Genomic DNA, 24,078 nt, shown 5'->3' on the forward strand with positions numbered 1-24,078 from the left:
TGAGCTAACTGTGTACATGTTCACTGACTGTACGTACAGCTGCAGAACCAGAACTACAGGCTCAGACAGAACATGAACTCTGGTTCTGACAGTTGGAGACTATCATCAGTTTATAATCTGAACATAATCCCTGTACAGATTAGTCTGATAACAATAAGAGAGAGTTAGACACAAATCTTTCATTACCTGGAATCTTTCTCATGGCTGCCGGCACATCTGATGTAACACGAGATGTGATTGGGCAGAAGACGATGATGATGTCACACTCCTGATAGTCTGTGATCTCCACCTGTGTTGTTGACCTTCTCATATTCTTCACTTTTTCCAGTATTTCTTTATCAGCACCAAAGGTCAGACCAGTAGTGACTGAGTGGACCTTCACTGTTTGTGATGAAGCTGTAGAGCTCAATAAAAACAGTAATTATCAGTAAAAAAGCAGTCAGACCAATATAAATAACACACCTCCAAAGATGTTTACACCATCACACAGAGATAAACTAACTGTGAACATTTATTCATAAACACTGAAAGAACCTGGTAGGAACATGACACTCACCTGTGGACCAGGGCCACCATGAGGTTTTCTTTCCTAATGAACAATAAAGCAGAATTCAGTCAGATCCAGATTCATATTTGTGTGTAACTGTTACTGAGTTTGATGACATGATTTGTGTCAATAATAATAACAGAGGAAGTATTCACATCTTTTATTCAATAAAGGTACTAATACTGTGAAAATACTCTGTTACAGGTTCAACATGTGTTATTATCAAAGTGAATTTAAATGATCAGCAGAACTTGTGCAGTAAAATGTGACTGATAAACCTGAACATGTTTTAATATTGAATTATTATTAATGTTGCAGTTAGTGGAGCTGATTCTAACTTCACTTCCTGTTGAGGGTTTAATCTTTAAAACATCATATTTTATTAACCATCACATGTTTTATAAAAGAAACAGATCCAGGAGTTTTTTCTCACTTACATTAATACTGTGAGAGTGTTTTTCCACATTGTGGTTAATAATTGATGGATCATGATGAAAACAATCAGGTGTATTCAGATGGCTGTTATCTGTGAGTATATTTGATGCAGGAAACAAAAACCTGGATCCAGTTGATTTAAATATGTTGTGTATGATATTGGATCAGACTGGATTGAATTAAAGAGGACAGTTGGGTTCTACTTGGTGCCATTCAGCTGGTTTGTATTAATCCAGTCTGTTCAAACAGATCAGAACACAGACAGGATGTTCTAGTGGGTCAAGAAGAGCAGAACGGTCACAGAACGCATCAAAAATCCACAACAAACAAACTAAACTAAATCTGTCGTTTCAAACTGAGCATTATTTATTGTCTTTTATTAATCAGAGCATTCACAATAATCAGCACACACACACACACACACACACATTAATGTAAAAATGACTCATTACATTGAAACAGTCATTATTTGTGATTAAAATAATGGTGATATATTAGTGACCCTAGTGATGTGTCGTTTTACTGCTTTCTGTGGGAGTCTAGATCCTGCTGGTTCCAATGTAACTCTACAGCGGGTGATGAAACTGTCTGTGAGGGTTCTGGACCGGTTCTTCTATCTTTCAGACAGAACTTATTCTGTGTAGTTTGGCCCCAAATGTCTAAAACTGCTGTTCTGTCCTTCAGTGTGTTTATTGGGTTAATTAGCCTATATGTGTTTAAGTTTGTGCTCATGATTTATTGCTCTATTTTTATCAGCATTATCTTATGTCATGTCATATAAATATATTATAATCAACTGCTTAACTGTAATTGATCAGAATGACAATAAAAAACAAACTTGAACAACCTCCAGGTGGGACCTCCTTCTGCTTCTTCTCCTCCTTCAGCTTCTTCTTCTCCTTCTTCTCCTTCTCCTCCTCCTTCTCCTCCTCCTTCTCCTCCTCCTCCTTCTCCTCCTTCTGCTTCTTCTCCTCCTTCTCCTCCTTCTCCTCCTTCTGCTCCTTCTCCTCCTTCTGCTCCTTCTCCTCCTTCTCCTCCTTCTGCTCCTTCTTCTCCTTCTCCTCCTTCTCCTCCTTCTGCTCCTTCTCCTCCTTCTGCTCCTTCTTCTCCTTCTCCTCCTTCTGCTCCTTCTCCTCCTTCTGCTCCTTCTTCTCCTTCTCCTCCTTCTGCTCCTTCTCCTCCTTCTGCTCCTTCTTCTCCTTCTCCTCCTTCTCCTCCTTCTCCTCCTTCTTCTCCTTCTCCTCCTTCTGCTCCTTCTTCTCCTTCTTCTCCTTCTCCTCATTCTGCCTCCTTCTGCTCCTTCTGCTCCTTCTGCGCCTTCTTCTGCTCCTTCTCCTCCTTCTGCTCCTTCTTCTCCTTCTGCTCCTTCTCCTCCTTCTGCTCCTTCTTCTCCTTCTCCTCCTTCTGCTCCTTCTTCTCCTTCTGCTCCTTCTCCTCCTTCTCCTCCTTCTTCTCCTTCTCCTCCTTCTTTCTCCTCCTCCTCCTTCTCCTCCTTCTCCTCCTTCTCCTCCTTCTCCTCCTCCCCAGCCTGTTCTTCTGTGTCTCTCCCAGAGTAACGGCTCTCTGGACTCTCCCCTGAGTGTGAGTCTGCATCCTGTGCAGAGAGAGGAGACAGAAACAGAGAGCTTCCAGCAGATACAAGGTTTGTGTATGTGTTGTGTAAGTGTGTGTTAGAAACACATCAAACAGTTTAAATGTATATTAATGTAATATTCACTAACTATCTGAACTCATCTTGATGCTGATTGTTCTGTTCCAGGTCAACTATGTCTTTGACTTTGTCAACAATAACAATGAAGTTATGAGACCAATGGAACAAAAGTGGAGACATTTAGTTCATTTTAATAGTTTGAATGTTTGACAATCATCTATTTTCCTTTAATATTCTTTATAGTGATAAATGAATATTTCAAAGTGAACATGTAGCTGCCACTGACAGATAAATGTTCAACTCCAGCAACAACACTTTCTTTGTTGTTGTCACTTATCTGAACATATGAATGAAGATATTGCTGGTGAATAAAGACAGAGACTCTGCAGGATGTTAACTCACCTGTTGGGTTGTGTCTTCTTCCATTTGATGGTCTGATGGTGACAGGTTACCTTCACCTGTGGACACAGGTGTGATGTGTTGATTAACAATATGTTTAATCATATTCAGGAAATGATTAAAACAATTAAATGTGTTTTTCACATCATTCTGTGATTTTAACAGAATCTATGTTGACTTGTTTTCCTTCATTACCAAGTTAAAGTGCAGATGTCCTGTGTGTGTTTAATGAGTGCAGCAGTGTTTCACAGCTGAGTGTCTCTACTTTAATACACACAGTGCTGTGGAGACACTGTTTGAATGGAGCACACTGGAAACATCTGGATCTAAAGCTGATCAGGAATCAGTGTTCTGGAGTTGTTGCCCCTGACTGAGATGTTCTGCTTTCACACACACACACACACACACACACACACACACACACACACACACACACACACACACACACACACACACACAGTGAGAGTTTGTGGATTTCTTAGAAGTCATGTAGTTTTTTTTTTGTATGTTTTTTCTTCAGTATTTTTTTGGCCTTGTTGAAAGTACAGCTGAAGAGAGTGACACAAAACAGAGAGAGAGAGGGGGAGTGACATGCAGCAAAGGGACCCAGGTCAGGAGTTGGACCCGGGTCCGCTGCAGAGCCTCAGTACATGGAACGCCCGCTGTACCCACTGAGCTAAACGGCACCTCAGGATGTTTCTCTTGTTAGTGTTTTTATTTATAGATTGACATTTTAATACACTGTATAAATAATAGGGGTGGTCAATCGGCCCAATTTCTCGATTCGATTCGATTCTGATTGTTGAAGTCTCGATAACAAATCGATTTTCGATTATTAACGATTATCGATTCGATTTTCAATTATTAACGATTATTGATCTTCCATTTAACATCAGTCAGCTGCTTAAGTATTTTACTTCTCTTTTGAGTAACACCTCACAGCACCTTCAATATTGTAAAGTGTAACTGTAATATCAAAATGATTATTTTTTTAATTTGTTTTAAATGTAGTGTTTATCTGTTCCCCACTCGTCTGCCATTGCTTTGAGAAACTCACACATATTTGTGCTTGTGTGGCTATCATCCATAGCTTTCGTCTGAAGTACGTAGGACATTAGCTTCCATTAACTGCTGACATAATGAGCTGTAACGGTCACATATGAGTCTGTAGCTCTGGATGTCCAGGCATCGCAGGTTATTGCTACCCTGTGAGCAGAGTTGAGGGACTCTTGCACGGAAAGTTTTGTCTCCTTGTAAAGATTTAGAATCGATTTAAGTGTGAAAACGCTCCGGGATGGAATAACATATCTTGGCTCCAGACTGTGGACCATGTAGCGGAAGCCAGTAAGAGGAGGACTCCAGTTTGTATTACTATTTAGAAAAATAAATAAAAAAATGTAAATCGTTTTTTGGAAATTTAATAATCGAATCATAATTGTCAATGGTATAATTGCGATTAATCAATAATCTATTTTTTTCACCACCCCTAATAGATAATGTATTCATTCTGCATTTTTAACCTATTTAAATTCATGTTAATCACACTGTTGTCTGTTTTAATTAGACCAGTTGTAAAATATAATGAACAGTTTGTATCTGCATTAATTAGTCCACATCTATCACAGCTGGTGAATGTTGTACATTATGCTCTTCATGTCTTTTTTTCTGTCTACAGAGTCATTGTCTAGGTGTTTTTTGCCTCACGATTCTGGTAAGATGCAAAATTAACTGCATTAATCGAAAATCTAAACATAATTTAAATATAAAGCAGAAAATATATATGTTCACTGTGTGTGATCACCTTTCTCAGTGTTCTCGTGTAGAGCTGCAACATCTTTAAAGAAGTTTAAAAGCTTCTTCAGGTCAATTGACGTCTTGTTGATGCACTTCTTCAAACCTTCATCATCTACAGGATCTGGAGAAGAGACAGTTCATCACAGTCACATCTTCTTATATCTGTAATATATTGTTAGATGTTATTAGTATTTATTAGGGCTGTAACAGTACAGTGGTGATGGTCTGGTGGACACAGCAACATGTGCTGAGGTCAGCATAAAGTGTGAATTAAACAATAGAACTGAAGACCTGCCTGAGTCCTGTAACAACATCAGATGTCTGGAATGACTTGTGTTCACAGTCAACAGAGGCAGAGTTGTTAATAAGACAGAACCAGTGCCAGATTAAATTACTGAATAGAGAAAAAAAGACACTCTTTTTATAAATGATTCTATTCTTTATGAATATTTTGAGTTGTATATGTTTTCTTCTTCATTATTCTGCTGACAGTAAACTAACAGACCCATATTGTGTTTCTTATAACTGTAAACATGTTGTTCACTTTGCTCTGCTGGTTTCTCCTCTGTGACCTGTGTAGTGATCCAGTCCAGCACTGGTTTGGAGTCACTGGTCACATGACATGGACAATAACAATAACCATCAAAATAAATGTGATACATTAAATCAGTTAAGTATTTTTGTCATCATAATATTTACCGATATCCAGTGTTGGGCAACCTACTGTACAAGTGAAGCTTGTAAAACTACATGTAGTTCAGCCTCAGGTGACAAGGAAACATACAGAGACTCAGAGTAAGACTGAGAGCTCAGTGAGACAAAGAGGAAACATCAACAGCTGGAGAGACCTCAACTCCAACAGCACCAAAGATACGTGGCAGGAGATTCAAAATGTCACATTCTACAGAAACAGAGGAGCCTCCATCATGTGTGAGGACAAGCTGCCTGATGAGCTGAACACTTCTTATCCTCACTCTGATCTCCTCAACAAGACTGAGCTGTGAAGTCTGCTCCTCCTCCAGAGGACCAGACACAGTCAGTGACCACAGCAGATGTGAGGAAAGTCCTGCTGAGAGTGACTCTGAATGAGCTGCTGGTCCAGATAATAAACCTGGATGTGAAGTAAAAGCTGCAGATCAGCCAGCTGATTTTAAACAGCTCAGTCTGACAGCAGACTGTTCCCTCCTGCATCAACACAGGTTCCTACAGATCTGCTGTCTGCAGAGCATCAGTGACATCAGTGAGGTGAGATGCTGCACAGAGCCTAAAGATACTAAAAGACACCCAGACAGTCTGTTCACCTGCTGCCACCTGACAACAGATACACAAGTACCTGCTGCTGCACCACCAGACACACAGCAGCTTCACTCCTCAGGACACCAGACTCTTTACTTCATCATCTGCACTCTGTAACATAGTTTAGTTTTTCTTATGTAGCATAAAGGAATTTACACTCAGCTTCATTTCACAACCCTGCTGTTGTGAAATGACAAATAAATGAACCTTTAATTTGTATCATCCTTTTGTGAAGTGTTCAGAGTTCATCCAGCGTCACACAGACATGTTTTTATTTTCATGATGAAAATGATTTACTGAAGTTTCCAGAGTGCAGAAATCAGTCTGAGTCCCAGCAGGAGGATTATTTTCTGTTTGTTCACGATAAATGAATAATAATAATAATAATAATAATAATAATAATATAATAATTCGTTTAATAATAATAATTAAACTGGCTTGAACTCCAAACTGTGTTTGAACCAGTGAGACTTCTTTGTTACAGCCCTGATATTTACACACAGGAGTACTGGGGAAAAGATTAGTAGTATAAATAAGAAACATTTATTAAAACAATAAATAATTGTACCTACATGTATTTGATGTTGACATCACAGCTCTCACTTTCTTTAGGATCTCTGGGTTCACATCAACCTGCATCAGAAACACAAAACCTTTAGAAGTGAAAACATGTAACAAGTAAACACACAAAGTAGTTCAGTTAATTATAATAATCATTACATTCAGTGGTGGAAAGTAATTAATCACTTTAACTCTTTTACTGTACAAATCTGAGGGACTCGAGTATTTCTATTTTCTGCACATATTCAGAGGAAATATTACACTTGACTTGACATGTAGGGACAAACAACTGTTCACCATCACATTCACACCGACGGGCAATTTAGAGCGACAGATTAACCTCAGTTGTGTGTCTCTGGATTGTGGGAGGAAGCCGGAGACAAACCACACAGACACACAACATATCAGTTTAGGTTTTGTTATGTGTCTAATTTGCAGCTGTGTTAAATTGGAAAATGATTTGATGAGTGGTGTGTGTTAATTGAGCACAAATACTGCTTTGTAGACACCAAACAAGTCAGCACATTAAAGTGAAACTCTCGCCAAAAAGCAACCGAGGCTTTATTTGGGACCTTCGTGTAAAAGCATAATTGTGATGAAAGAGGCACTTTTAAGATTTACCGTAGTTTCGGTTTTGGGCACGTTAATTTTGAATGGGAGTGCTAAGGGCAGGATACGCTAGCATCAAAATCGCTATTTTGAGAACACGAAGAAGGCTCCACACAACATGAAACTTTGCTTGCATATCCTGCCCCATGCACTCCTGTTCAAAATTAACGTGCCCAAAATTGAAACTATGGTAAATCTTAAAAGTGCCTCTTTCGTCATAATTATGCTTTTACACGAAGGTTTGACTCATATTCAATCCCAAATAAAGCCTCGGTTTCTTTTTGGCGAGAGTTTCGCTTTAAGCACACAGTCAGTCTGCAGTCTTACCTGTTCAGGATGGACCTCCACTGCCTGGTCTACTGTGTCTCTCCCAGAGGAACGGCTCTCTGGACTCTCCCCTGAGTGTGAGTGAGTCAGTCTAATTGATCAGAATAACAATAAAAAACAAACTTGAACAACCTCCAGGCGGCTTCACCTCCTTCTCCTCCTCCACAACCGGGTCTACTGCAGGTGTACCAGAGTAACGGCTCTCTGGACTCTCCACTGAGTGTGAGTCTGCATCCTGCAGAGAGAGGAGACAGAAACAGAGAGCTTCCAGCAGATACAAGGTTTGTGTATGTGTTGTGTAAGTGTGTGTTAGAAACACATCAAACAGTTTAAATGTATATTAATGTAATATTCACTAACTATCTGAACTCATCTTAATGCTGATTGTTCTGTTCCAGGTCAACTATGTCTTTGACTTTGTCAACAATAACAATGAAGTTATGAGACCAATGGAACAAAAGTGGAGACATTTACTTCATTTTAATAGTTTGAATGTTTGACAATAATCTGTTTTCCTTTAATATTCTTTATAGTGATAAATGAATATTTCAAAGTGAACATGTAGCTGCCACTGACAGATAAATGTTCAACTCCAGCAACAACACTTTCTTTGTTGTTGTCACTTATCTGAACATATGAATGAAGATATTGCTGGTGAATAAAGACAGAGACTCTGCAGGATGTTAACTCACCTGTTGATGGTCTGATGGTGGCAGGTCACCTTCACCTGTGGACACAGGTGTGATGTGTTGATTAACAATATGTTTAATCATATTCAGGAAATGATTAAAACAACTAAATGTGTTTTTCACATCATCCTGTGATTTTAACAGAATCTATGTTGACTTGTTTTCCTTCATTATCCAAGTTAAAGTGCAGATGTCCTGTGTGTGTTTAATGAGTGCAGCAGTGTTTCACAGCTGAGTGTCTCTACTTTAATACACACAGTGCTGTGGAGACACTGTTTGAATGGAGCACACTGGAAACATCTGGATCTAAAGCTGACCAGGAATCAGTGTTCTGGAGTTGTTGCTCCTGACTGAGAGGTTCTTCTTTCACTGTAGTTTCAGAGTGAGGATCAACATATTATCTCTAACCCAGTTATTAGTCTGAGCATTATACTAACATATTAACCAGGTGTTATTATTATTAGGGCTTCACTGTTGATGTGAGCTGTGTTATCTCTGCAGTACGTCCAGTCCTGCTGGCTGAGCACTCAGCTGATGCAGAGAGTCTCAGACTCACTAAAGCAGACTGAGCTGTAAAGTTTACAACAGAGACGCCTGGAAAACTTTACATGAGACAAACTTTCAGCTGTGATGATAAATGTGTGGCTGCAGCTGGCAGACAGATTAACTCTGTTCGATGAACCTTTACGAGTGTTCAGTTGGACACTACATGTGTCAGTATTACTGATGAATGTTACATTCAGGTCAATGTGTTCTTCTGTTGTTGGACGTGAGTTTGTCATGTTTTGCTTTCAGCAGATTTTCTGAGCATGCAGGTTAATTGGGACAATACTATGAACATTATATGTTGTTTTTTATTGTTGCAATAATAATTGACATACATTTAAATAAAGAATATGTGTCCACTCCCATGTTTAGAGTATTAAAACGTGCGCACAGAGTTACAGTATCAGTGTCACTGAGATCTCACTTCACTTCCTGTTAACTTGTTTCAGTGAAGAAACAGATTGTTGTATGAAAACTGTTTCCTGATAACAGTAACCTCAAATGAACTAAAACCCTGTGATGAAATAATGTAGATGATTGTAACATTCTGATGTTTATGAATCAACAACATGTTCCTGAATAATCTGAGGAGAAAGATTCTTACCTGCAGCTCCGAGGTGCTCAGCCATCATTCAGCTGTTCTGATCTGCTGCAAACCGAAAGCAGAGACTCTTTATGAAAGGATCCGCCCACTTTATGAACCACGTGACTTGGAAGCGATCCAAACTCACTGCACACACACACACACAGTGGCCCTCATTTATCAAACGACCGTACGACCTTTTCCACGCAAACTTCGGCATTTATCAATTTGGACGTGAGCGGGAGCTACGATCAGATCTTACGTCAGGTCTGAGCTCGTGTACGCAAATCTGAGTGTGTGGATTTGTGGTGCAGCACAGCAACATCTGGCTGAGTCTGAAAATAACAAACCTCAGCTGTCATTAGGCAAAAGCAGTCACATATTTAGATCAGATCAAAACGGATTCTTAAAAAAAAAAAAAAAACATTAAAAAAAAAAAAAAAAAGCCCACGTTTTTACTGATGCCACTATTTTGTAATATAACATATTAGCCTAACATAACAACTAATTAACAGAATACCTAATAACCCCGCTGGCGGACCTGCTACAGAGCAGGAACGCAGACTCAATAGTGCGCACACACGCACACGGTCACAGTGGAGCTGCTGCGGGCTGCTGAAGGGCAGGTGGTTCTGTCTCGGACCAGCAGGGGGAACGCTGCTGTACACACCAGAGAAAGTGTGTGATATTATTTTGGCCTGTCAAGTTTTGCACAACATTGTTTTAGTGAATGGAGCCTTTAAAGTTCCGGTGCAGTCAGGTGAGCCAGTGACCAGTGAACCACCGTGGCCAGCACAGCCTCCACTGGGGGCTGTACGGAGGAGACAGGACCTCATTCATCACCTTTAACACGTAAAGTACATTCAACTCTTGCATTTCTCACAAACTCACGTTGTGAGATCTAAAACACTTTGTTGCTTGTTTTAGACTAGTTAAAAATGATGATAAACAGTTTGTTTCAGCATTAATTAGTCTACATCGACCACAGATGGTGAATGTTGAACATTATGCTCGTCATGTCTTATTTTCTGTCAGGTGATTCTTCTGTGATCAATAAATAAGTAATATCAAGTCAACATGTAAATCATTCATGTAAATATTTAAAGGTTAAACTACAAATGAAGAAATGAACTGAGTGTGTTTTAAATCTCTGTATGAAGAACAGAAATGTTCTGAAAGTCAAATAACATTTGTTTTTCTTTTGTTTTCTTCAACTTGTCAGTTTATTTCCACTGAATAAATGATGTTTTACTTTGTTCAATAAAGAACAAAAAGAACAACAGATTTTTTTAAAGATCACAAAACAATTAAATGTTCTCAGATTTAAAAAAATAAATCTCTTCCATGTAAAATAAACAAAAGATCACAAAATATGTTTTGCTTTAATGAATTAAATAATGAATCAAAATGAATAATTACAAATATTTAGGTAGAAAAGACTGACGAGGCGTTCAGGAGCAGTGATTTCTGTGGGACAAAGGAGCTTCTGATGGTGCATGTTTAACTTTCAGGCTCTTTTAGAGGCACAAGAAGCGATATAAAACACTGAAGCAGAGGAAATAACCTGAAAGGAATAAAAGGTCTTTAAATCTCCTATAAATCTTCTACCTGCTCTCTCACAGTCTTCCACAATGTGTAGGTCAAACATGGCAGCAACATCACAACACTAAGACATCTACTGAACCTGCACATCATATATGTCACCAAACCATTTATTACATCATCATAAATCTGTTGGAGCTCATTCAGAAACAGAGTGTCTGTCACAGTTTGTCCACCAGAGAGCGCTGACACTCTGATCCATTCAAGATCAGATCAGACTTTATTGATCCTCACAGACTGAGAGGTCACACAACAGAAACAGCTCTTTGAATGAAGAAAACACAAAGATTACAGATTAAACAAAGTGCAGATGACATTACAAAGATATATATCAATATTTAAATCCCTCACACTGTATTATTGTGTAAATATTTGGTCCAGCAGAGAAACTCCTGCAGTAGAAGTATAAAGGAACATGTGTGATGAATAAGTACAATATATATGTTAATGATGTGGAATATAATCTCTATATGTGTGTTTATGTGACAAACACACAGTTAATTAAAGACAACTGCAGGACAACTTTTATGATCTGAAACTTTAAAGGCAGCGTCACAATAAAAGCAGATTATTATTATTATTATTATTATATATTATTAATGTGTGAAAGGAAGCAAACAGACTCAAACAAGCTGTTTCCTGTTTTCCACACAGAAAGTGACTGATGGTTACAGGATGACATCATGATGAAGTTTATACAGCACACATTTCATGAACTTTAGCAGGATTAACAACTTTATCACTTCAGTATTTGACACCAACGATCAACAGGACTGTTTGTTAAGTGATGATTTAATCTGTCAGAGGACGTCACAGACATTTATCTGCCTGCAGTCATTAATAACAGCTGTTCTGTTGTTTGTTGCTCCACGTCAAGGCATTAAAACCAGAACTAGGCCATCCAAACCTACTTTTACTGAGAGCTTTTAACACTTCTTGTATTTGATGAACGGCCTCATCATTTCTTGGACTCTTCAGTAATCCCGGCTGAGTCTCATGGAAGAGAACATGAACATCCAACACAACGTTCTGACAGGTTCCACTCCACTTTTTAATATCAGTGGAAAAGTCGTCATCTCTGGTGTGATGCATCAGCACTAAAATTACAGGTTTATCACCTGAAAAGACAAAATATGAGACAAAGTTTCAGAGATCAACTTCCTGTGAAGAAGAACGTGCAGAGAACATTTTTCTTAAAACACAAACATTTTACAGGTTAGATGATATAGGCAGGAACAAGTTAATACATCCCTCTGAACATTCTTGAGGCTCATAAACATATTTTTTAAACGAGCACGTAACCATCAAAACTCCAAAACAGTTATGTTACTAAAAAAGCTGCGTTGTTTGTGACTGTTCAGTAATCAGTAATCTCTCCACACTTGAACCTTACAGTTACTGAATGTGTCTCTTCAAACACTTTTTATAAAACAAAGTGTATGTTAAAGATATTAAAGAGTGATAGTTTGTAGTGGAGCTGAACACAGAGCTGCTGTGAAGTGACTTGAGGACTCATGTTTGAATCTGCTGCAGTGTTCTTCACTGCTGTCACTGAAGGGTTTGTAAATGTACAAGTAGAAGAGAAAAGTATCTGAGCTAACTGTGTACATGTTCACTGACTCTACGTACAGCTGCAGAACCAGAACTACAGGCTCAGACAGAACATGAACTCTGGTTCTGACAGTTGGAGACTATAATCAGAATATAATCTGAACATAATCCCTGTACAGATTAGTCTGATAACAATAAGAGAGAGTTACATACAAATCTTTCATTACCTGCTGGAATCTTTCTCATGGCTGCCGGCACATCTGATCCTTCACGAGTTTTGATTGGACAGAAGACGATGATGATGTCACACTCCTGATAGTCTGTGGTGATCTTCACCTTTGTTGGCCATCTCATATTCATCACTTTTTCTAGAATTTCATCATCAGCACCACAGGTCCGACCAGTAGTGACTGAGTGGACCTTCACTCTGCATACTGCTAGAATCCTCGAAGGCTGTGATGAAGCTGTAGAGCTCTTCACTGTTTGTGATGAAGGTGTAAAGCTCTTCACTGAAAGATAAAATCCTTCATTAGTTCCACAACAGAGACATTTTCATTATGACAGCAGCAAAGTGGAGATCACAAACAGAGAGCATCAATTAAAACAGTAATAATTAATAAGTAAAAAAGCAGTCAGACCAATATAAATAAACACAACTCCAAACATATTTACACCATCACACAGAGATAAACAAACTCATATTTACAATGTTGGACTGTTGGGTTCTACTCAGTGCCATTCAGCTGTGTTTGTATTAATCCAGACCGTTCAAACAGATCTGTGTCACTTTGTCATTTATAAATCCACAGGTGACAGAACACAGACAGGATGCTGTTCTGGCGGGTCAAGTGGAGCAGAACGGTCACAGAACGCATCAAAAATCCACAACAAACTAAACTAAACCTGTTGTTTTAAACTGAGCATTATCTATTGTCATTTATTAATTAGAGCATTCACAATGATCAGCACACAAACACACACATTAATGTAAAAATGACTCTTTACATTGATTTATTGTTTGTTCTTTTTACTGTTTGTATGTCATGGAATATTAATATATTATAATCAACTGCTTAACTGTAATTGATCAGAATAACAATAAAAAACAAACTTGAACAACCTCCAGGCGGCTTCACCTCCTTCTCCTCCTCCACAACCGGGTCTACTGCAGGTGTACCAGAGTAACGGCTCTCTGGACTCTCCACTGAGTGTGAGTCTGCATCCTGCAGAGAGAGGAGACAGAAACAGAGAGCTTCCAGCAGATACAAGGTTTGTGTATGTGTTGTGTAAGTGTGTGTTAGAAACACATCAAACAGTTTAAATGTATATTAATGTAATATTCACTAACTATCTGAACTCATCTTAATGCTGATTGTTCTGTTCCAGGTCAACTATGTCTTTGACTTTGTCAACAATAACAATGAAGTTATGAGACCAATGGAACAAAAGTGGAGACATTTAGTTCATTTGAATAGTTTGAATGTTTGACAATAATCTATTTTCCTTTAATATTCTTTATAGTGATAAATGAATATTTCAAAGTGAACATGTAGCTGCCACTGACAGATAAATGTTCAACTCCAGCAACAACACTTTCTTTGTTGTTGTCACTTATCTGAACATATGAATGAAGATATTGCTGGTGAATAAAGACAGAGACTCTGCAGGATGTTAACTCACCTGTTGGGTTGTGTCTTCTTCCATTTGATGGTCTGATGGTGGCAGGTTACCTTCACCTGTGGACACAGGTGTGATGTGTTCAGCAACACCTGTTAATATTCAGGAAATGATTAAAACAATTAAATGTGTTTTTCACATCATTCTGTGATTTTAACAGAATCTATGTTGACTTGTTTTCCTTCATTGTCCAAGTTAAAGTGCAGATGTCCTGTGTGTGTTTAATGAGTGCAGCAGTGTTTCACAGCTGAGTGTCTCTACTTTAATACACACAGTGCTGTGGAGACACTGTTTGAATGGAGCACACTGGAAACATCTGGATCTAAAGCTGATCAGGAATCAGTGTTCTGGAGTTGTTGCTCCTGACTGAGATGTTCTTCTTTCACTGTAGTTTCAGAGTGAGCGAACACTCGTACACACAGTGAGAGTTTGTGGATTTCTTATAAATCATGTGGGTCATAAAGTGGGAGGATCATTTATATAAAGAGTCTCTTCTTTCTGTTTGCTGCAAATCTAGACGAAGCTGGACGAACACGATGACACCGTTAGGTAAGGATGTTTCTTTTGTTAGTGTTTTTATTCATAGAGTGAAATTTGTATACGCTGTATAAATAATGTGTCTGACTTTATTCTGTATTTTTAACCAATTTAAATTCATGTAAATCACTCTGTTGTCTGTTTTAATTAGACCAGTTCAAAAATCTTATAAAGTTTGTTTCTGCATTAATGACTCTACATCTATCACAGGTGGTGAATGTTGTACATTTTGCTCTTCATGTCTTATTTTCTGTCTTCTGTCTTCTGAGTCATTGTCTAGGTTGGTTTTGCCTCCTGATTCTGGTAAGATGGTAAATTAACGGCATTAATCTAAAATCTAAACATAATTTAAATATAAAATGCAGACCTACAATAATGATGTTTAAGAGGACTGTTGGGTTCTACTTGGTGCTGTTCAGCTGGTTTGTATTAATCCAGTCTGTTCAAACAGATCTGTGTCACTTTGCTGTGGGATCCTCTTCACTGATTGGACCACTGTATCCAGATCAGCTCCAATCAGGCTGCTGCTTCTTCATCATCATCATCATCATCATCAGATCAGCCAGTTCAGAATCAGTTCATCAGGTGTTTGTTATCAGAATGTGTTGAGGTTTATCAGAAACTAAATCAGGTTATCAGATTCTTTCTTTCAGCAGGTCAGCAGGATAAAACACCTGGTGGTGTCAGAGCTTCTTCCTCTGCCAACATGGAAGAAAAGTCTGACATGATGTTTAAATCCAGATGACAGACTGTGTTAGCTCCCTGACTGCAGCAGGATTATGTTGTTCCTGTTTCCATGGACAGTAACAGTAGAGACACAGCATGTTTCTACATGATGAAGATAGAAAATATATATGTTTAATGTGTATGATCACCTTGATCAGTGTTCTCGTATCGAGCTTCAACATCTTTAAAGAACTGTAAAAGCTTCTTTGGGTCAATTGATGCCTCGTTGATGCACTCCTTCAAACCTTCATCATCTACAGGATCTGGAGAAGAGACAGTTAAAGTGTTATTTGTTTATCACAGTCACATCTTCTTATATCTGTAATATATTGTTTGATTCATGTTGCGTTATTAGTATTTATCAGGGCTACAACAGTACAGTGGTGATGGTCTGGTGGACACAGCGGTAAGCAGCACAATACTGTGTGAGGTCAGCAACATGTGCTGAGGTCAGCACAACAAGCTGATCTGTGTGTGAGTGTGAATTAAACAGAGCAGCTGAAGACCTGCCTGTGTTCTTTAAGTCCATCAGTTATCTGGGAATGATTTGTGTTCATAATCAACAGAGGCAGAGTTGTTGATAAGAGAGAACCAGTGCCAGATTATATTACTGAATAGGACAAATAACACACTTTAATTTTTTATTTTTTATTTTTTTTATAAATTCTTGTTTTTTACATGAATATTGTGAGTTATTTCTTCTTCATTGTTCTCCTCACAGTAAACAAACAGACCCATAATGTGCTTCTTAAATCTGTAAAAACATATTGTTCACTTTGTTGGTTTCTCCTCTGTGACCTGTGTAGTGATACAATCCAGCACTGGTTTGGAGTCACTGGGTCACATGACATGAGAAAAAAAGCCATTATCTTATTTAAATAAATACAAAACACATTAACTATCAAAATAAATATGCAACATGAAATCAGTTGAGTATATAATTGTCTCTAATATCATCCAGTCAGCATGAAGAAACATAGTTTAGTGTAAATCAAACAACAGAGTCATTTATTGACGGTCCCTCAGTCAGCCTCCAGAACAGCACGAGGTTCTGGAGGCAGCTAACCTTCCTGCTGCAACCAGGGGCGGTTCTAGGGGGGGGGGGCCAAGAGGGGCCAGTGCCCCCGTGACTCTGAGTCTGGACCCCCCTGTGGCCCCCCTGACAGGGAGTCTGCATCAATAATACAATGACAGATTTCTTGGAATGATTTTGTTCTGAAGGGAAAGCCAGAAATAAAGTGTCTCAGCAGTTTACTACCCAATCAAAATTGCTGAAATTGTAAACATTGTTTTGTCTGAATGAGGGATTTATCCTTTTTTCCGGGTTGTATGTGCCCCCTAACAAAAAAGCCGGCCCCAAACTGGCCCCCCTATTAAAACTGGTCTAGAACCGCCACTGGCTGCAACAACACTGAGTGACTCTGAGGAAGAGACGTCTCTGGGTGTCTCTGGAGTGAATGTTCAATATCCAACATAAATTACCTTTACCGTGATTTGATGGAGATGGAATTATGGCTGAAAGTACAAATAACTACAAGGAGCAGCAGGTTAAGAAACCAAACTAAGTGACAGGTTCTGTCTGTCTGATCGATCCATTTCAGGACTGTGGACACACGCACGCACACACACACACACACACACACACACACATAGCCGGTCTTAACATAGAGGCATAGGTAGGCGGTTGCTTGGGGCCCCTCCACCAGCGGTCGTGGGGGGGGCCCCCCACCAACCTCCAGGAAAAAAAAATAAAAATGAAAATAAGAAATGTATCATCTACACACTTCAAAACCGCCAATAAACCACACAGAAGGAGAAGAAGAAGAAGTAGAAGATGTAAACAAACAGACAAGGAGTAAAAGCTAAAATGAAACGAAACTACCCGAGCGGTTCGAATAAACGGAAAAAGGAAAAAGACGCGGAGAAATATATAGCAAAGCTGACAAACTATTTTACCACTGCTGTTACCGGGGATACAGTCAACAACGTCCAAACGGTTGGATATGCCGGCGCCGCAACAGCAGCAGCAGCAGCTAACGTTAGCTGTGTCTGGCGTTGACACAGACAAGGTGGAGGAGTTGTCCAGTGATGGCCATTTTGGCAGCGATGATGATGACAATGGTGGGGTTCTGGTGAGTCAACCTAGTTCTGCCAGTTATAGCCCTAGCTGTACTAACCCTGCTGCCACCAACCAAAGCACTCTAGACTTACTAACAGGTGACCCGGCTCTCTGGCCTAAGAAGCTCACGGCTGAGGAGCGATGTTCCAGTGTTAGCAAAGGTCCCATACAAATTAGTGTGGAATTCCCCAAAAATCAAGAGGGTCGGAGATTTACTACACTGCATGAAAAGTGGGATTTTCGTCAGTATGCGGCACTGTAGATTGACGTGGAATTTCCACCGAAAACTGCCGTGAATTGTCGGAAATTGACGTGGGCCTTGCTTGGCAGTTGTCCCCCCATGACCCCCCTCCCCCTGATTCTAGGGGAGACTTTAACATGTAAATGCAAATGCTGTGAGCTATACAAATGCAAATCAGGGTAGCAGGGGGAGTTTTACCCCAGGTGACCCTTTTCTAAAAGATATTAACTTCATTTTAAGAAAATCTCTGGTATAAATTGATGAGGCTCAGTATTGCCTAATTATAGACCCTTATATTTTAGCTTGAATTGATTAATTTAATGAAAGTATGCTAGATAAATTACTGTGTATGTCATTAGCAATGGCCAATGTTATGTAAAAAAGATTATTTATTCTTTTCTCTCTCTCTCTCTCCTGGGAACAAGTTAAAGATAAAACGCCAGTTGTTAAGAAGTTAAAATTTGCATGAAATATTTTGAGATAACTAAGATATTAAAATGTATTTCAGTAATATCATGGGTTCTGGATGTTTTAAAAGAAGTTGAAAAGTAATTCTTATTACGTGTGAGAGTTCATGACTTTTAAGAGTTTTACACTTCCGGGTAGACCGGAGCGTGAGTGACGAGGAAGAAGGAGCGGAGAGTTAATGGCGTCGAGCAGCTGACGGTGGACTGTGTGTGTCGTGTTTTATCACTAACAGACTGTGAACTGTTGTCGGACGACGTGCTGTGAGTGTGTGAGTTGGAGTCGAAGTGTTTGTGTTTTATTGGACACGAAGCAAGTTCGGCTAAGATAGCTAGCAGGAGCTAGGCTAGCGACCCGGCCATTGTCGAGAGAACGTCTGCGCGGACGGGAGGAGATTTGCCGCGTCGCCACGGAGAGTGGCTATGTGACTATTATTCTATTAAATAATAGATGTGTTGTATCCATACGCAGTGCATCGCGCAGTACTGATCGTCTTTATTGATTGTTTTTACAGCTGCTGGAAGCGAGACAGTGCTAGCTGAGGATGAGGTGGACCTTTGGAAGTGCGCCGCCATGGACCTGATGTCTGAGGAGGAAGACGGCACAAGATGGCGGGTGTCTGGATGGATTGTGCGACCTCCGTCCTTTCGCAGCCGGGAGCTCACCGAGCTCTGCGCCACACTGCTGTCACATGAGAGGCGATTCCGAAGTACAGGGCAGCACCACAGACGTCTGCAGAAACAGACACTTCACGGTGCTGCAGGATTTTGGGCCTCTCAGGAGCTTCCTGTTTGTTGTGTGGGCAGATTATGCTTTGTACATAGTTGTGGTGTGATTGTGTTTGTGCTAACAAAGCTCTTTCTTTGAATAAACAACTCCTTCCTGGCAAATGTTCCTTTCCTCAATTAATTAATTCATGCCCTTGATGATATCATAAATATAAATGAATATATATATATATATATATATATATATATTTTTTTTTTTTTTATTATTCTTGCTAGGGTTTACATTTATAATGACCCAGGGTGACCAATCACGAGTGATTTTGCTTGTTTATGAGTTGTGGTTTCATCCAATACTGAGTGAGGATATTCAAGCCAGCCGACGCATTCTCTGGCCAGGCGTGGTTTAGCTGCTATTCATATGCAAATTGGAGCCGTTTGCACCTCCGGAGCTCAACATACGTCATGGTTCGTTTCCGTCAGTATGTGGCACAGATGAACGACTTTTGCAGGCTGTAAATTGAAGTTAACTGCCGAAAATTAGGGAGATTTCCGGGCGTTTATGGGGACGAAAATCCCACTTTTCATGCAGTGTAGTAATAACTACTACATCCAAATGAAAAACAGGGAGAAGATTAATAGGACGTGGCTTATCTACAGTGAATCAGGGGACTGTGTTATGTGCTTTTGTTGCCGACTTTTAGAAATAAACAGTGCTGGTTAATCTGGAATTTTTGCAAGGACAGTTGTTTTCTTATTCTCCATCATGGGTGACTATTAGCTTGTGTACTATTAGCTTGTCTTCGTTCTCTGTCTTCATTTTGGAGTAAAGAAGTGTATGCAGGGTTTAGGGCCCCCATACACACCTTCGCCTTGGGCCCCCAAATTGCTAAATCCGGCACTGCACACACACGCTGACTGTCATCATATGCTGAAATATTTAGAACTAAGAAGATAAAGCACGTGTCCACTCAGCTCGGGTTTCTTGGTCATAACTCTAAGTTTTAATCACGCTTCATTCAGGTGTTGTTGTCACATGACTGCTGCCTGTGTCTTTTTCTAAAATCAGATTTAAGATGATTCCAAAATCAGCTAACAAGCGATGGAGAGGACAGGATAGATAACATTAAATATAACAGATACTGTATTTGATAGGATCCATCATCTCCTTTTTCACTATCAATTAGGTGCTGCTCCCAATCTGGGAGGTCCAGAATGCTGTTCTGCACAAATTAAAACATGAACATGCTACATTTATGAGAAATACATATTTGATGGGACGCTTTGAATGTTTACATATAGCCTCGGTGTAACTAATTATAATTATCTCCTACTGGATGAAATCAGGAACAGGAAATCAGCTGTTCAACATCTTCAGCCAGACTAACTCATCAACATCCTGGATCAGCTGTCTCTATAAATAATGCTTGTTGCTCAAACACAGACAAAGTGGACGACAGTTTTAAGCAGATGTTAATTTTTAATGTTTTGTGACTTTTACATGCCACCACCTGTCAAATGATTTAACACATTACTGATTAAGTCTACAGCCTCCAGATGAATCTTTGTTAGGTTTTAATTGATGAGTCTGTGGAGAAGCTGTCACAGCTGAAGCTGCAGGTTTCATCACAGTTCTAACACTGAAGAGGAGCAACGTTATAAAGGAGACTACAGCAACTATGAAGTGCTTATAGCAGAGACACCTGACTGCCACAAGGGGGAGACAAAGTACATGTTGACCAAATTATCTCAGAGGATTCACCTGTGTTATTATTGTTGCTGTGAACATTTCCTCAGTGGAAACTCAATAAATTAACTACAGGAATTGTGTGATGTCATCAGCAGCAACAGGAGAAAAACAACTGGATGGAATTTTATCATAGCTGATGTTTCAAATCAGACAGACCACAGAAGTGTTTTACCTAAATTCCAGAGGAAGAATTCATCTCAGCCTGCACATCATGTCTCTCTGCTTCTTCTGCCTGCTTACTCCCAGCTGATAAAGAGGGTCAAACCCTAAAACTGTTAAAGTGTGTACAGGTGAGGCTACAGCAGCCCTACAGGACTGTTCAGATGCTGCCACTCAGGATGACATCATCAGGCTTGAGGAATGTACTTACATTTATATGATCTTGACATCACAGCTCTCAGCTCCTTTAGGATCTCTGGGTTCACATCAACCTGCATCCGAAACACAAAACCTTTAGAAGTGAAAACATGTAACAAGTAAACACAGACAGTAGTTCAGTTCATTATAATAATCATTACATTCAGTGGTGGAAAGTCATTAATTACATCAACTCTTTTACTGTACAAATCTGAGGGACTTGAGTATTTCTATTTTCTGCACATATTCAGAGGAAATATTACACTTGAAGACAAACAACTGTTCACCATCACATTCACACCGACGGGCAATTTAGAGCGACAGATTAACCTCAGTTGTGTGTCTTTGGATTGTGGGAGGAAACCGGAGACAAACCACACAGACACGCAGCATATCAGTTTAGGTTTTGTTATGTGTCTAATTTGCAGCTGTGTTAAATTGGAAAATGATTTGATGAGTGTTGTGTGTTAATTGAGCATTATCATCTGTTAGTTTCATATAAATATATCATAAGCAAATGCGTAACTGTAATTGATCAGTATGACAATAAAAAACAATCTTGAACAAACTCCAGATATTTTGGACACTTTCTCCCACAGTTTCAACAAAGTCTACCTGGCTTTTTCAATCCAACTAAAAAAATGTTATTTGTCCCAGTGGGCAATTAAAGGCATGTAGTTGTACAAAGAAAACCAAACCAAACAAGTCAGCATGTTAAGCACACAGTCAGCCTGCAGTCTTACCTGTTCAGGATGGACCTCCACTGCCTCCTCAACCGGGTCTACTGCAGGTGTACCAGAGGAGCTGCTCTCTGGACTCTCCCCTGAGTGTGAGTCTGCATCCTGCAGAGAGAGGAGACAGAAACAGAGAGCTTCCAGCAGATACAAGGTTTGTGTATGTGTTGTGTAAGTGTGTGTTAGAAACACATCAAACAGTTTAAATGTATATTAATGTAATATTCACTAACTATCTGAACTCATCTTAATGCTGATTGTTCTGTTCCAGGTCAACTATGTCTTTGACTTTGTCAACAATAACAATGAAGTTATGAGACCAATGGAACAAAAGTGGAGACATTTAGTTCATTTGAATAGTTTGAATGTTTGACAATCATCTATTTTCCTTTAATATTCTTTATAGTGATAAATGAATATTTCAAAGTGAACATGTAGCTGCCACTGACAGATAAATGTTCAACTCCAGCAACAACACTTTCTTTGTTGTTGTCACTTATCTGAACATATGAATGAAGATATTGCTGGTGAATAAAGACAGAGACTCTGCAGGATGTTAACTCACCTGTTGGGTTGTGTCTTCTTCCATCTGATGGTCTGATGGTGACAGGTTACCTTCACCTGTGGACACAGGTGTGATGTGTTGATTAACAATATGTTTAATCATATTCAGGAAATGATTAAAACAATTAAATGTGTTTTTCACATCATCCTGTGATTTTAACAGAATCTATGTTGACTTCTTTTCTTCATTATCCAAGTTAAAGTGCAGATGTCCTGTGTGTGTTTAATGAGTGCAGCAGTGTTTCACAGCTGAGTGTCTCTACTTTAATACACACAGTGCTGTGGAGACACTGTTTGAATGGAGCACACTGGAAACATCTGGATCTAAAGCTGATCAGGAATCAGTGTTCTGGAGTTGTTGCTCCTGACTGAGAGGTTCTTCCTTTCTCTCTCAAACACACACACACACACACACACACACACACACACACACACACACACACACACTTACATTCACTGCTTTCTGTGGGAGTCCAGATCCCGTTGGTTCCTATGTAACTTGGACACTGCTGCACTTTTCCTGAGAGAACAGCTACATCAGGTTCTACAGCGGGTGATCAAACTGTCCGGGAGTGTTCTGGACCGGTTCTTCTATCTTTCAGACAGAACTTATTCTGTATCGTTTGGCCCCAAATGTCTGAAAAAAATGCTGCTCTGTCCTTCAGTGTGTTTATTGTGTTTATTTTCTGTGTTTAAGATCCGTTTGTGCTCATGATTTATTGTTTGTTATTTTTATGGTTGTATTTTTATCAGCATTATCATGTCAGTTTCATATTAATATATTATAATCAACTGCTTAACTGTAATTGATCAGAATGACAATAAAAAACAAACTTGAACAACCTCCAGTGGGGTCCTCCTCCTTCTGCTCCTTCTGCTCCTTCTGCTCCTTCTGTTCCTTCTCCTCCTTCTGCTCTTTCTTCTCCTTCTCCTCCTTTTCCTCCTTCTGCTCCTTCTCCTCCTTCTTCTCCTTCGCCTTCTTCTGCTCCTCCTCGTCCTTCTGCTCCTTGTCATCCTTGTCATCCTTTTGCTCCTTCTGTTCCTTCTCCTCCCTCTTCTCCTTCTCCTCCTTCTCCTCCTTTGCCTCCTTCTGCTTCTTGTCATCCTTCTGCTCCTTCTGCTCCTTCTCCTCCTTCTGCTCCTTCTCATCCTTCTGTTCCTTGTCATCTTTCTCCTCCTTCTCCTCCTTCTGCTCCTTCTGTTCCTTTGCCTCCTTCTGCTTCTTGTCATCCTTCTGCTCCTTCTGCTCCTTCTCCTCCTTCTGCTCCTTCTCATCCTTTTGCTCCTTGTCATCCTCCCGCTCCTTCTCCTCCTTCTCCTCCTTTGCCTCCTTCTGCTTCTTGTCATCCTTCTGCTCCTTCTGTTCCTTCTCCTCCCTCTTCTCCTTCTCCTCCTTCTGCTCCTTCTGTTCCTTTGCCTCCTTCTGCTTCTTGTCATCCTTCTGCTCCTTCTGTTCCTTCTCCTCCCTCTTCTCCTTCTCCTCCCTCTTCTCCTTCTCCTCCTTCTTCTCCTTCTGCTCCTTCTCCTCCTTCTCCTCCTTGCTCCTTCTCATCCTTCTGTTCCTTGTCATCTTTCTCCTCCTTCTCCTCCTTC

At 39.7% G+C, this 24,078-nt stretch overlaps 1 protein-coding gene and 1 long non-coding RNA gene across 2 annotated transcripts; both read right to left on the minus strand.

Moving 5' to 3' along the window:
• Positions 1 to 2,492: 2,492 nt before the first annotated feature.
• Positions 2,493 to 9,487, minus strand: LOC115587652 (uncharacterized). Its single transcript, XR_003985114.1, has 3 exons — positions 9,459 to 9,487; positions 3,036 to 3,091; positions 2,493 to 2,576 (listed from the first exon to the last, which is right to left on the minus strand). It is a non-coding gene; the product is annotated as an uncharacterized LOC115587652 (long non-coding RNA).
• Positions 9,488 to 11,133: 1,646 nt separating this feature from the next.
• LOC115587643 (uncharacterized) lies at positions 11,134 to 22,540 on the minus strand. The gene is made up of 8 exons (XM_030427565.1): positions 22,487 to 22,540; positions 21,931 to 22,029; positions 21,201 to 21,261; positions 15,680 to 15,793; positions 14,271 to 14,326; positions 13,711 to 13,813; positions 12,818 to 13,099; positions 11,134 to 12,157 (listed from the first exon to the last, which is right to left on the minus strand). The coding sequence occupies exons 1-8, from the start codon at positions 22,508 to 22,510 to the stop codon at positions 11,877 to 11,879; spliced, it is 1,020 nt and encodes a 339-aa protein (XP_030283425.1). The 5' UTR covers positions 22,511 to 22,540; the 3' UTR covers positions 11,134 to 11,876.
• Between the last annotated feature and the right edge of the window lie 1,538 nt (positions 22,541 to 24,078).

This window comes from Sparus aurata, chromosome 9 (genome assembly GCF_900880675.1).
Source record: "Sparus aurata chromosome 9, fSpaAur1.1, whole genome shotgun sequence".
Classification (NCBI taxonomy): Eukaryota; Metazoa; Chordata; class Actinopteri; order Spariformes; family Sparidae; genus Sparus; species Sparus aurata.